The sequence below is a fragment of the Rhinopithecus roxellana genome, chromosome 11, assembly GCF_007565055.1.
Source record: "Rhinopithecus roxellana isolate Shanxi Qingling chromosome 11, ASM756505v1, whole genome shotgun sequence".
In the NCBI taxonomy this organism is placed as follows: domain Eukaryota; kingdom Metazoa; phylum Chordata; class Mammalia; order Primates; family Cercopithecidae; genus Rhinopithecus; species Rhinopithecus roxellana.
Window position 1 is genome coordinate 22,139,151 of NC_044559.1, and position 14,281 is coordinate 22,153,431.

The 14,281-nt window shown below is 43.7% G+C and overlaps 1 protein-coding gene across 1 annotated transcript in view; it reads left to right on the forward strand.

The window, feature by feature from the left end:
* Positions 1-14,281, forward strand: part of PCGF6 (polycomb group ring finger 6) — a 49,151-nt gene that overhangs the window by 17,038 nt on the left and 17,832 nt on the right. Inside the window, exon 8 of the mRNA XM_010356194.1 lies at positions 7,103-7,201. Within this exon, the coding sequence (XP_010354496.1) occupies positions 7,103-7,201 (99 nt within the window). The remainder of the gene's footprint in view (positions 1-7,102; positions 7,202-14,281) is intronic.

Sequence of the window (14,281 nt, forward strand, 5' to 3'; positions counted from 1 at the left end):
GTGCTGGGATTACAGGTGTGAGCCACTACATCCGATCATATATCCCTGTGATTTTTGATAGCGTTGAACCTCTTCTAAGTTGTAAAACATCAAACTGGTGGTGTTTAGCTTTAGGAATTTCTCATAGCCATGTGGTGGGTGGGATAGTGGCAGATAGGTTTTTGTATGGTTTAAGCACAGGGATATATGCTACCAGTGTTCCCTGAAGATGTCTGTCTAATAACCTGCAGTAGTCAGTCCAACAGAGTTTTAAAACCTCATGAAGAAAGAACTAGAGAATGAATTGAAATATTAGGCCAGGTTCGTTGGCTCACATCTGTAATCCCAGTACTTTGGGAGGCCAAGGTAGGAAGATTGCTTGGAGCCAGGAGTTCAAGACCAATCTGGACAACATAGGAATACCCTGTCTCTATAAAAAATAAAAATGTTAGCTCTGCATGATGGCATGGGCCTATAGTTCCAGCTACTCAGGAAGCTAAGGTGGCAGGATCACGTGAACCTAGGAAATTGAGGCTGCAGTGAGCTGTGATCGTGTCACTGCACTCTAGCCTAGGTGACAGAGTAAGACTGTCTTAAAAAAAAGAAAAGATAAAATATTAGTCTACTGCTTCCTCAAAAACACATGTGCAACCCAGAATATATAGTTGTGATTCTCACACATGAAAAAACATGATAGCGGCCGGGCGCGGTGGCTCAAGCCTGTAATCCCAGCACTTTGGGAGGCCGAGACGGGCGGATCACGAGGTCAGGAGTTCGAGACCATCCTGGCTAACACGGTGAAACCCTGTCTCTACTAAAAAATACAAAAAAAAGCTAGCTGGGCGAGGTGGCTGGCATCTGTAGTCCCAGCTACTTGGGAGGCTGAGGCAGGAGAATGGCGTAAACCTGGGAGGCGGAGCTTGCAGTGAGCTGAGATCCGGCCACTGCACTCCAGCCCGGGCGACAGAGCCAGACTCCGTCTCAAAAAAAAAAAAAAAAAAAAACATGATAGCAATACCACCTTGAAGTGTTCTTGCCAAAACATATTGGAAGGTGATTATGCTTCTAGGTTTAATTACTAATTTATAAGAAATACAGGGTACAAAGAGATGTATTAGGCTGAGCGCGGTGCCTCATGCCTGTAATCCCAGCACTTTGGGAGGCCGAGGTGGGCGGATCATGAGGTCAGGAGATCGAGACCATCCTGGCTAACACAGTGAAACCCTGTCTCTACTAAAAATGTAAAACAAATTAGCCAGGCGTGGTGGCGGGTGCCTGTAGTCCCAGCTACTCCGGAGGTGGAGGCAGGAGAATGGTGTGAACCTGGGAGGCAGAGCTTGCAGTGAGCCGAGATCGCGCCACTATACTCCAGCCTGGGCGACACAGCAAGACTCCGTCTCAAAAAAAAAAAAGATGTATTAAATGAACTGTAGGAATATAATAAGCCAGATCAAGATAGTGGAAAACTACATGGCAACCAATTCTGTTTCTTCAGCAAATAAATTAAAAAGGAAAGAGATGAAGAATAAACCTACAGATGAAACCTATTGATAAAAGTAACTCAAGGGACATATAAGTTAATTACATTGTATGCACATTATTTGGATTTGATTTGAAAAATATACTTTTTAAAATAATAACCCCAAATTGGGCTGGGGACATTGGGTCATGCCTGTAATCCTAGTGCTTTGGGAGCCCAGGGTGAGTGGATTACCTGAGGTCGGGAGTACGAGACTAGCCTGGCCAACATGCCACAACCCTATCTCTACTAAAAATACAAAAATCAGCCAGGCCTAGCTACTTGGGAGGCTGAGGCAAGAGAATCACTTGAACCGGGAGAGTGGAAAACTCGGCGAAGTGAGTTGAGATCATGTCACTTCACTCCAGCCTGGGCAAAAGAGCGAAACTCCATCTCAAAAAACATTATAATAACCCCAAATTGAAAACAACGTATATAACCTATTCGCTGATGAATGGATAAATAAAATGTTCTACTTCCATATAATAGAGTATTATTTGACAGTAAAAAGGAACGAAGTGCTGATACATGGTCTGACATGGGTAAACATTGAAAACATGTTGCTAAGGAAAATAAGCCAGTCACAAAAGGCCATCCATATATTACATTATTTCATTTATCTGAAATGTGCAGAACAAGAAAATCCACAGGAGCAAAAAACAGATTAGTGGTTGGCAGAGACTTGGGGAAGAGGCTCAATGGGGAGTGACTGCCAAGAGGTACAGGTTTCTTTTTTTTTTTTTTTTTTGTAGACGGAGTCTTGCTCTGTCAACCACTCTGGAGTGAAATGGCACAATCTGGGCTCACTGCCACCTCTGCCTCCTGGGTTCAAGCAATTCTCCTGCCTCAGCCTCCCAAGTAGCTGAGATTACAGGTGTGCCCCACCACACCCAGCTAATTTTTTGTATTTTTAGTAGAAATGGAGTTTCACCATGTTAGCCAGGCTGGTCTCAAACTCCTGACCTCAGGTGATCCACCTTCCTCAGTCTCCCAAAGTGCTGGGATTTACAGGCATGAGCCACCTTGCCCAGCCAGGCTTCTCTTTAGGGTAATGAAAATATTCTGAAATTACATAGCAGTGATGGTTGCAAAATTTTGTAGATACACTAAAATCGTTTAATTGTACACTTTAAAGGGTGAATTTAATGGTATGTGAATTTACATCTCAATAAAGCTGTTGAATTTTTTTTTAATACGTAAGCCAAGATTCAGTAGAAACTTTGAATAGAAGCATTGTTTGTAATTTACTTGGTGTAAACATTTTAGGGATATAAAAATGTATCTGGTTGAAACAATATATGCTTGGCCAGGTGTGGTGGCTAACACCTGTAATCCCAGCACTTTAGGAGACCACGACGGGAGAATCACTTGAAGTTAGGAGTTGAGACCAGCCTGGGCAACATGGGGAAACCCTGTCTCCACTGAAAATACAAAAATTAGCCTGGTATAGTGATGCATGCCTGTAATGCCAGGTACTCAGGAGGCTGTGGCAGGAGAATTGCTTGAATCCTGGAGGGAGAGGCTGCAGTGAGCCGAGATTGCACCACTGCACTCCAGCCTGGGCAATAGAGCAAAACTTCATCTCAAAACAAACAAACAAAAAAACAGGCCGGGCATGGTGGCTCACACCTGTAATCCCAGCACTTTGGGAGGCTGAGGCAGGCGGATCACGAGGCCAGGAGATAGAGACCATCCTGGCTAACATGATGAAACCCCATCTCTACTATATTAGCCGGGCATGGTGGCAGGCGCTTGTAGTCCCAGCTATTCGGGAGGCTGAGGCAGGAGAATGGTGTGAACTCAGGAGGCAGTTTGCAGTGAGCCAAGATCACGCCACTGCACTCCAGCCTGGGCGACAGAGCGAGACTCTGTCTCAACAAACAACAAAAAAACTGACTGGGCACGGTGGCTTACGCCTGTAATCCCAGCACTTTGGGAGGCTGAGGTGGGCGGATCACCTGAGGTCAGGAGTTTGAAACCAGCCTGCCCAACATAGTGAAACCCTGTCTCTACTGAAAATACAAAAATTAGTGTGGTGGTTCGCGCCTATAATCCCAGCCACTTGGAAGGCTGTGGCAGGAGAATTTCTTGAACCCGGGAGGCAGAGGTAGCAGTGAGTCAAGACCCCATGATTCCACTCCAGCCTGGGCAACAAGAGGGAAACTCCATCTCAAAAACATATATATATATATATGCTTATGTTAGAATTTTTGTTTGAGCCCATCACTGGTTATATTTTTTTCATGAAAATTTTGTTTTAGTTTTCTCTTTTAGTAATAACAGCCCTATAAGACAATAAAATCATTTTCTACTGGGTTTAAGAAATTGGGGCCAGGTGCGGTGGCTCACGCCTGTAATCTCAGCACTTTGGGAGGCCAAGGCAGGTGGATCACCTGAGGTCAGGAGTTCGAGACCAGCCTGACCAATATGATGAAACCCCATCTCTACTAAAAATATAAAATTAGCCAGACGTGGTGGCAGGTGCCTGTAGTCCCAGCTAGTTGGGAGGCTGAGATAGGAGAATCACTTGAACCCAAGAGGCAGAGGTTGCAGTGAGCCGAGATCGCACCACTGCACTCCAGCCTGGGTGACAGAGTGAGACTCCGTCTCAAGAGCTAAAATCTGTCGGGCACAGTGGCTCATGCCTGTATTCCCAGCACTTTGGGAGGCCGAGGTGGGCGGATCACGAGGTCAGGAGATCGAGACCAGCCTGGCTAACATAGTGAAACCCCGTTTCTAAAAATACAAAATTAGTGTGGTGACACATGTCTGTCGTCCCAGCCACTTGGGAGGCTGAGGCAGGAGAATCACTTGAACCTGGAAGGCAGAGGTTGCAGTGAGCCACGATCGCGCCACTGCACTCCAGCCTGGGTGACAGAGCAAGACTCCATCTCAAAAACAGAAAACAAAGTTAAATTCCTTTACATAAAGAGCAAAATGATACAAATAATCTTAGAGACAAATGGCTCACAACACTTACAATTCTTCAGTGCTTACTATGTGACAGGTATTTTTACTAGTTATTTACATACATTAACTTATTTTCATAATGTATGAAGCAGGTGCTATTTTTATCTGTTTTACAAATAGAGACACAGACAAGTTCAGGAACTTGCCCAAAGATTCACTATTAGAGCCGGGCGCGGTGGCTGGCTCACGCCTGTAATCCCAGCTCTCAGCAGAGGCGGGAGGATAGCTTGAGCCCAGGAGTTCGAGACCTGCCTGGGTAATACAGCGAGACCCCGTTCTCCACAAAAAGGAAAAAAAAAAAAAAAAAAAAGACCAAAAAAAAAAAAAAGATTCACTATTAGAAAATGGCAGAACCAGGAAGTTTGAGCCCAGGTAGTCTGTGCCTGGAGTGCCTACGCTCAACACCTATTCTATATGCTGTACTGTGGTAATAATGGGTAGACCATTTATCAGTTGCTCAAGTATAACAAGCAAGCCCAAGACACCTAGAAAAATAAAATACCTATCTAATATATACTCTATGAGTTTTAGTCGGGAAAGTTCTTAAAAACAAACTACTGTACAGATAGGAAAGCTGAGTGCTGTAACTTGGAACAAATGTGTGCCTTGGTTCCCTGGGTAGCCATTCTAGGCTCCCAGTCTGTAAGTCCTAGAAAAATACTTTGTACTTTTCCTAAAAGGGACTCTGTTTAGTTCTGATTACTTCAGCTTTTCATTTGCATGAGGTCGTAGCATCTTTAATTGTCTCAGAGAGGTAGGAGCTAGGTAAGCATTAATTTTTACTTTCGAACTCTGTCATCTACTTATCACCTCCTACACCTCAAACTGTTGCATCCCACATTCCAGCCACATATGTCTAGATAGTGATCTTTTTATTTTTCACTCAAAAAAGAAATCCCTGGCCGGGCCCGGTGGCTCACACCTGTAATCCCAGCACTTTGAGAGGCCAAGGCGGGCGAATCACGAGGTCAGGAGATTGAGACCATCGTGGCTAACAGTGAAACTCCAACTCTTTTAAAAATACAAAAAAAAAAAAAATTAGCTAGGTGTGGTGGCGCATGCTTGTAGTCCCAGCTACTCGTGAGACTGAGACAGGAGAATGGTGTGAACCTGGGAGGCGGAGCTAGCAGTGAGCTGAGATTTCGCCACTGCACTCCAGCCTGGGTGACATAGCGAGACTCCATCTCAAAAAAAAAAAAGGAAAAAGAAATCCCTTTATTATGAAACTTTTTAAACTTACACAAAAGTAGGCAGAATAGTATAATGAACTCCCATGTACACACTACTGCAATAATTATAAATTCATGTTAAGTATCCGTTTATGGCAACATAATAATGATACTACAGTTTTTAAATTAATGATAATCCCTTGATCAAATATTCATGCACTATTTAAATTTCCTACATTATCCCATGAAAATAGTTTGATAGTTTTTCAATCAGGATTCAGTAAGGTCCATATATTGTATTGGTTAATGTGTTTGTCATTTACACCCTTAATGTTTTTTAGTCTTGCCATTCCTCCTCCATCTTGTTTTTTCTTCCTCGCAGTTTTTTGTTTTTTGTTTTTTGTTTTTGTTTTTGTTTGTTTTTTGTTTTTTGTTTTTTTGTTTTTTTGTTTTTTTGTTTTTGCGACGGAGTTTTGCTCTTGTTGCCTAGACTGAAGTACAATGGCACGATCTTGGCTCACCACAACCTCTGCCTCCCAGGTTCAAGTGATTCTCCTGCCTCAGCCTCCCCAGTAGCTGGGATTATAGGCATGCACCACCATGCCTGGCTAATTTTGTATTTTTAGTAGAGACACGGTTTCTCCATGTTGGTCAGGCTGGTCTGGAACTCCTGACCTCAGGTGATCCTCCTGCCTCGGTCTCCCAAAGTGCTGGGATTACAGGCATGAGCCACCTCACCTGGCCCCTTGCGGTTTTTATGTTGAAGAAACAAAGTTGTTTTATTTATTTAATTATATATTTATTTTGAAATGGAGTCTCGCTCTGTCGCCCAGGCTGGAGTGCAGTGGTGTGATTTCGGCTCACTGCAACCTCCACCTCCCAGGTTCAAGTGATTTTCCTGCCTCAGCCTCCTGAATAGCTGGGATTACAGGTGCATGCCACCATGCCCGGCTAATTTTTTTTGCATTTTTTTGGTAGAGATGGGATTTCACCATGGTGGCCAGGCTGGTCTCGAACTCCTAACCTCAAACGATCTGCCTGCCTCTGCCTCCCAAAGTGCTGGGATTGCAGGCGTGAGCCACCATGCCCAGCCTCGAAGTTGTTTTAGACATTTGGTATTGGGTGTTTTCTCTGTGTCTTTGAAGTGTAAGTTGAGTACTTGAAATGAATGAATAAATTTTACTCTGAGTTTTGTTTTTTCAATGAAACATTAAAATAAACCAGCAAGCCTATTTAGAAAAATTGTTGACATACTTTTCCGAAAGGGAAAGCTAAGCAGAATTTCCATTTTTCTTCTCTGATATGTATATTAACTTGCTTCATAGTAAGTTTTTTCAAGAGTCTGTTGAATCATCTTTCCTATAAAATTTTCTTTAATGTTTACACATCACATATATATACATACATCTCACGCATGTACAGGTATATTTAACCTAAAAATAGTTTTATCTATCTATTTTTGTAGCCATTGGAAAAGAAGTTTGTTCGAGTTTCAGGAGAAGCAACTATTGGACATGTAGAAAAATTCCTCAGAAGAAAAATGGGTCTTGATCCAGCTTGTCAGGTACAGTACCTATATATAAAAGAATAGGTAAAGTTGTGAGATTACCTTTGGCACACTGAAGAAATAACTCTCTAGGATTTCATGCAATTATTTTTGTTTTATGATGATGTAGACATTGTTAATGCTAATTGAATATCGATACATAGTGATTCACACCTCCAGCTATAATCACATTTGATTTATTGTCCATTTCTTTTTTTTTTTTTTTTCTTTTTTTTGAGACAGTCTGTTTCTGTTGCCCAGGCTGAAGTACATTGACATGATCATGGCTCACTGCAACGTTGAGGTTTTCCTGAGCTTGGTTGGTCCTGCCTCCTGTCTCAGCCTCCTGAGTAGTTAGGACTAGAGGCACATGCCACCATGCCCATCTTATTATTATGTTTTTTAAGAGTTGTGGTCTTGCTATGTTGTCCATGCTGGTCTCAAACTGCGAGCCTCAAGTAATCCTCCTGCCTCAGCTTCCCAAAGCACTAGGATTATAGGAGTTAGCCACTGTGCCAGGCTAGTATCCATTTCCTACTGCCACTGATGGCAATCTATTAGTGTCAGAGAAGAGCTGAAGATAGGAGAAATATTAAAGAGTCTTCAGTTCCAACTCTTTCTATTTCGGTAGTAGAGAAAAATATTGCTTATCATCCACTTTTCTTTATAGGACATCCTTGCATTTATTAGTTGTTCAAGTATAACAAGCAAGGTCGACCAGGCGCAGTGGCTCACGCCTGTAATCCCAGCACTTTGGGAGGCTGAGGTGGGCAGATCACGAGGTCAGGAGATCCAGCCTGACTAACATGACGAAACCCCGTCTCTACTAAAAATATAAAAATTAGCCGGATATGCTAGCATGCACCTGTAATCCCAGCTACTCAGGAGGCTGAGGCAGGAGAATCACTTGAACCTGGGAGGCAGAGGTTCCAGTGAGCCAAGATTGCACTACCGCACTCCAGCCTGGGTGACAGAGCACGACTCCATCTCAAAACAAAACAAACAAAAAAACAAGCAAAGCTCAGGACACCTAAGAGAAGTGAAATATATTTATCTAATAGGGACCCTATTAGTTTTTTGTTTTGTTTTGAGATGGAGTTCCACTCTGTCGCCTAGGCTGGAGTGCAGTGGCGTGATCTCGGCTCACTGCAACCTCCGCTCCCCAGGTTCAAGCGATTCTCCTGCCTCAGCCTTCCTGAGTAGCTGGAATTACAGGCAGGTGCCATCTTGCCCAGCTAATTTTGTATTTTTAGTAGAGATGGGGTTTCTCCATGTTAGTCTGGCTGGTCTCAAACTTCTGACCTCAGGTGATCCTCCTACCTCAGCCTCCCAAAGTGCTGGGATTATAGGCGTGAGCCACCGTGCCTGGCTGACCCTATTGGTTTTTTTATGGATTAAAAGAGATCTCCTGTTCTAGCTATGTAATATTTTTCTTTTTTTTTTTTGAAGCGGAGTCTCACTCCATTGCCCAGGCTGAAGTGCAGTGGGGCGGTCCCAGCTCACTGCAACTTCCACCTCCTGGGTTCAAGCGATTCTCTTGCCTCAGGCTCCCAAGTAGCTGGGATTACAGGCCTGTGCCACCACACCTGGCTAATTTTTGTGTTTTTAGTAGAGACGGGGTTTCACCATGTTGTTGGTCAGGCTGGTCTCAATCTCCTGACCTCGTGATCTGCCTGCCTCGGCCTCCCAAAGTGCTGGTATTACAGGCGTGAACCACTGCACCTGGCCGTAATATTTTCTTGTTGTACGATGGAAACTTCAAACTTCATGTATCATTGAACATAAAAGTAAAATATACTCATAGTTCTAGTTATGTGGTCCAGTTAGTAAAAATGCACATTTATTTAGCTTTGCTTTTTCATTAGTCAAATTTAAAAAGCATTTTTGTTATTCTCTATCATGTGTAAAGTCTTATAGGATAATTTTTATCTGAAATACTGTGTATTGTGGCTAGGCACGGTGGCTCACCTGTATAATCCCAGCACTTTGGAAGGCCAAGGCAGGTGGATCATTTGAGGTCAGGAGTTTGAGACCAGCCGGGCCAACATGGTGAAACCCTGTCTCTATTAAAAAATGAAAAATAGCTTGGCATGGTGGCACCCTCCTATAATCCCAGCTATTCAGGAGGCTGAGGCTGGAGAATTGCTTGAACCTGGGAGATGGAGGTTGCAGTGAGCCTAGATCATGTCATTGCACTCCAGCCTGGGCGACAGAGTGATAATCTGTCTCAAAAAAATAGTAAAATAAAATAAAATAATAAAATACTCTATTGTTAGTTAAATTAATAGATATGTTAAAACAGTGACTAGCCAGGTGCAGTGGCTCATGTCTGTAATCCCAGCACTTTGGGAGGTCGAGGCAGGCAGATCACCTGAGGTCAGGAGTTCAAGACCGGCCTGGCCAACGTGGTGAAACCCTGTCTCTACCAAAAATACAAAAATTAGCCAGGTATGGTGCTGCATACCTGTAGTCCTGGCTACTTAGGAGGCTGAGCAAGAGAATCACTTGAACCTGGGAGGTGGAGGTTGCAGTGAGTCAAGATCATGCCACTACACCCCTACCTGGGCGACAAGAGGGAGACTCTATATCAAAAAAAAAGAAAAGAAAAGGGCCAGACGCGGTGGCTCACGCCTGTAATCCTAACACTTTGGGAGGCCAAGGCAGGCGGATCACCTGAGATCAGGAGTTCAAGACCAGCCTGACCAACATGGTAAACTCCATCTCTACTAAAATATAAAATTAGCTGGGCATGGTGGCACATGCCTGTAATCCCAGCTACTCGGGAGGCTGAGGCAGGAGAATAGCTTGAACCCGGGAGGTGGAGGTTGCTATGAGCCAAGATGGCACCACTGCACTCCAGCCTAGGCAACAACAGCGAAACTCCAGCTAAGAAAAAAAAAGCGACTGAAAGTTTGCTAGTGTTTTTAGTATCAATATTTACTAGTAGTTAAATATATACTAAATCCAATAAAATATGATTTCTCTAACTGAGCTTGACATATCCTGGTTATATCTCATGGCAGCTGAAAACTAGAAATGACCTATTTTTTACCTTGTAGCCACAGCACACTTGAGGTTATTCTTAGGTTTTGGTTAGAAACAAAGCTGGTTAGTGACTCCTGGATTAAGAATTGTGAGTGATCGGCCGGGCGCGGTGGCTCACGCCTGTAATCCCAGCACTTTGGGAGGCCGAGGCGGGTGGATCAGGAGGTCAGGAGATCGAGACCATCCTGGCTAACACAGTGAAACCCCGTCTCTACTGAAAAAAAAATACAAAAAATTAGCCGGGCGTGGTGGCGGGCGCCTGTAGTCCCAGCTACTCGGGAGGCTGAGGCAGGAGAATGGCGTGAACCCGGGAGGCGGAGCTTGTAGTGAGCCGAGATGGTGCCACTGCACTCCAGCCTGGGCGACATAGCAAGACTCCATCTCAAAAAAAAAAAAATTAAAGAATTGTGAGTGATCACATAACAGCCTATTATTTCTAAAAGCAGAAGTCAGAAGACTTGCCCTTATTATAGAATAAGAAGTGACACCCTCCTGGGTATATGGATTATTCTGTGGCTATATAAGTGTTTGTGTGTGTGTTTTGTGGGTTTGTTTGTTTGTTTGTTTGTTTTTGGTGGCAAGAATAATATACTGTGTTGCTCAGGCTGGCTTTTTTGTGTGTGTGTGATACAGAGTCTTGCTCTGTCACCCATGCTGGAGTGCAGTGGCACATTCTTGACTCATTGCGGTCTCTACCTCCTGGGTTCTAGCAATTCTCCTGCCTCAGCCTCCCAGGTAGCTGGGATTAGAGGTGCACACCACCATGCCCGGCTAAATTTTTTGTGTTTTTTAGTAGAGATGGGGTTTCATCATTTTGCCCAGGCTGGTCTCAAACTCCTGGCCTCAAGTGATCCTCCTACCTCAGCCTCCCTACTGGGATTACAGGCATGAGCCACTGTGCCCAGCCTGTTTTTTTTAACTGACAGAAACTATATATATTGGGTTGGGCGTAGTGGTTTACGCCTGTAATCCCAGCACTTTGGGAGGCCAAAGTGGGTGGATAGCTTGAGCCCAGGAGTTTGAGACCAGCCTGGGCAACATAGCGAAACCCCAGCTCTACAAAAAATACCAAAATTAGCCAGGTGTGTTGGCGCACACCTGTAATCCTAGTAGTACTAGCTCCTAGGGAGGCTGAGGTGGGAGGATCATTTGAGCCTGGGAGGTTGAGGCTACAGTGATCCATGATTGCTCTGCTGCACTGAGCCTGGGTGACAGCAATACACTGTCTCAAAAAAATAAAAATAACAATAAGTGAAGGCCAGGCAAAGTGGCTCACACCTGTAATCCTAGCACTTTCAGAGGCCAAGGTGGGTGGATCACCTGAGGTCAGAAGTTCAAGACTAGCCTGGCCAACGTGGTGAAACCCTGTCCCTAGTAAATACAAAAATTAGCCAGGTGTGGGAGCACATACCTATAGTCCCAGCTACTTGGGAGGCTGAGGTGTGAGGATCCCTTGAACCCAGGAAGCAGAGGTTGCAGTGAGCTGAGATCACACCACTGCACTCCAGCCTAGGTGAGAGAGTGAGATTCTGTCTAAAAAAAAAGAAAAAGAAATAAAGAAATCGTACCTATTTATTGTATACAACATGATGTTTTGAAATATGTATACATTGTGGGATGGCAAAATTGAGCTAATTAACATACCATTACCTCACATTTTTTGTGGTGAAAACACCTGAAATCTCTATTCAGCAGTTATAATATATTCTTCTTCTTATTATTATTTGTTTGTTTGTTTTTGAGGCGGAGTCTCACTCTGTCGCCCAGGCTGGAGTGCAGTGGCACGATCTCGGCTCACTGCAAGCTTTGCCTCCCAGGTTCACACCATTCTCCTGCCTCAGCCTCCTGAGTAGCTGGGACTACAGGCACCCGCCATCACACCCAGCTAATTTTTTGTATTTTTAGTAGAGATGGGGTTTCACTGTGTTAGCCAGGATGGTCTCGATCTCCTGACCTCAAAGTCCGCCCACCTCGGCCTCCCAAAGTGCTGGGATTACAGGCGGGAGCCACCGCGCCCAGCCTATAATATATTATTAAGTATAGTCACCATGTTGTACAGTGTATCTCTTCTAAGTTGATTTTGTTACCTAAAAATGTGGGTTTCTTCTTTGCTTACATCATAGAAATTAAGGCTTTTAGCATTTTGAAATAAAATGATATAAAGGCTCATACCTGTAATCCCAGCTGCTCTGTAGGCTGAGGTAGGAGGATCAGGTGATCTAAGCTTGGGGGGTCAAGGTGGCAGTGCATGATGAGACCCTGTCTCAAAAAAAAAATGATATAAAATTTGTTTCGACCTTTAATTTTCTTTTTCAGCTCTTGGCTCTCTAAATAAATATTATACCATTCAGCTACTGTATAGCTGGTAATGTTCATAAATTATTATTTAACCAAAATGTTAAAATAGAATTATCAAATACACAGACCCATTAATTGGCGACTAAAATTGTTGAGGCCTAAATTTAAGATAGAGTAAGTAATTAAGAGTTACTTCTAATATGAACAAAACTTGGAGCTAGTTTACCAGTCATCAGACTACAATTCTTGGTGTCCTGCAGTCACTTGAGCCTGATATGCTGACTTTCTTTAAACCAGTTAGTTCCAGGTGGGAAATGTGTGCATGGTTTACAGATATGTGACCTTCATTTGTGGTTATTTACTAACAGGAATGAGTAATTCCCACAGGACTGTTAAACTTTAAAGTTATTTGTGGCAGATCAGATTTTAGAAACAAGACAATTCCAAAAGATTAAAAAATACAGGTCATGTGTTCTTTTTTTTTGAGACAGCGTTTCGCCATTTTTGCCCAGGGTGGAGTGCAATGGCGCGATGATCTCGGCTCACCGCAACCTCCGCCTCCTGGGTTCAAGCGATTCTCTCCTGCCTCAGCCTCCCAAGTAGCTGGTATTACAGGCGTGTGCCACCATGCCTGGCTAATTTTGTAGTTTTTTTAGTAGAGACAGGGTTTCTCCATGTTGGCCAGGCTGGTCTCAAACTCCCAGCCTCAGGCGATCTGCCCACCTCAGCTTTCCAAAGTGCTGCAATTACAAGTGTGAGCCACCGTGCCTGGCCATCATGTGTGTGGTTTTTTTTTTTTTTTTTTGGTTTTTTTTTGAGGCAACAGTCTCGCTCTGTCACCCAGGCTGGAGTGCAGTGGTGCAATCTCGGCTCACTGCAAGCTCTGCCTCCTGGGTTCACGCCATTCTCCTGCCTCAGCCTCCCGAGTAGCTGGGACTACAGGCACCCACCACTATGCCTGGCTAATTTTTTTTTTGTATTTTTAGTAGAGATGGGGTTTCATTGTGTTAGCCAGGATGCTCTCAATCTCCTGACCTCATGATCCGCCTGCCTTGGCCTCCCAAAGTGCTGGGATTACAGGCGTGAGCCACCGTGCCCAGACCATCATGTATTCTTAAGAAAGATTTAAGTTCATTTAAAATTTAGAGATCAATAATTATCCAAATATGTTTCTGTCTCATAGAGACTCCAGTGTCTCAAGGTTACTGTGGTTGATTTAGTGGTATTTATTCTTTGATGTCTTACTGTATTTTGCTTTATATGTAATTAGTATTTTATATTGCTGTGTACATCGTTTGATATTCAGACCTTATTTTGCTTTTATGAAATGAAATTTAGAACATATGCCTCACATTGATCACTAAAAATTCTTCTATAAGATGTGATATTTGATTTTGTTAATTCTGCCATAACTAATTCCATCTTAAAAGTTAGGTTGGCCAGGCACGGTGGCTCACACCTGTAATCCCAGAATTTTGGGAGGCTGAGGCAGGCAGATCATGAGGTCAAGAGATCAAGACCATCCTGGCCAACATGGTGAAACCCCGTGTCTACTAAAAATACAAAAATTAGGTAGGCATGGTCGTACACACCTGTATAGTCCCAGCTACTCAGGAAGATGAGGCAGGAGAATCCCATGAATCCGGGAGGTGGAGGTTGCAGTGAGCCATGATCGCACCACTACACTCAAGCCTGGCGACAGAGCAAGACTCTGTCTCAAACAAAAAAAAAAGTTAGGTTATTTATTGTTATTAC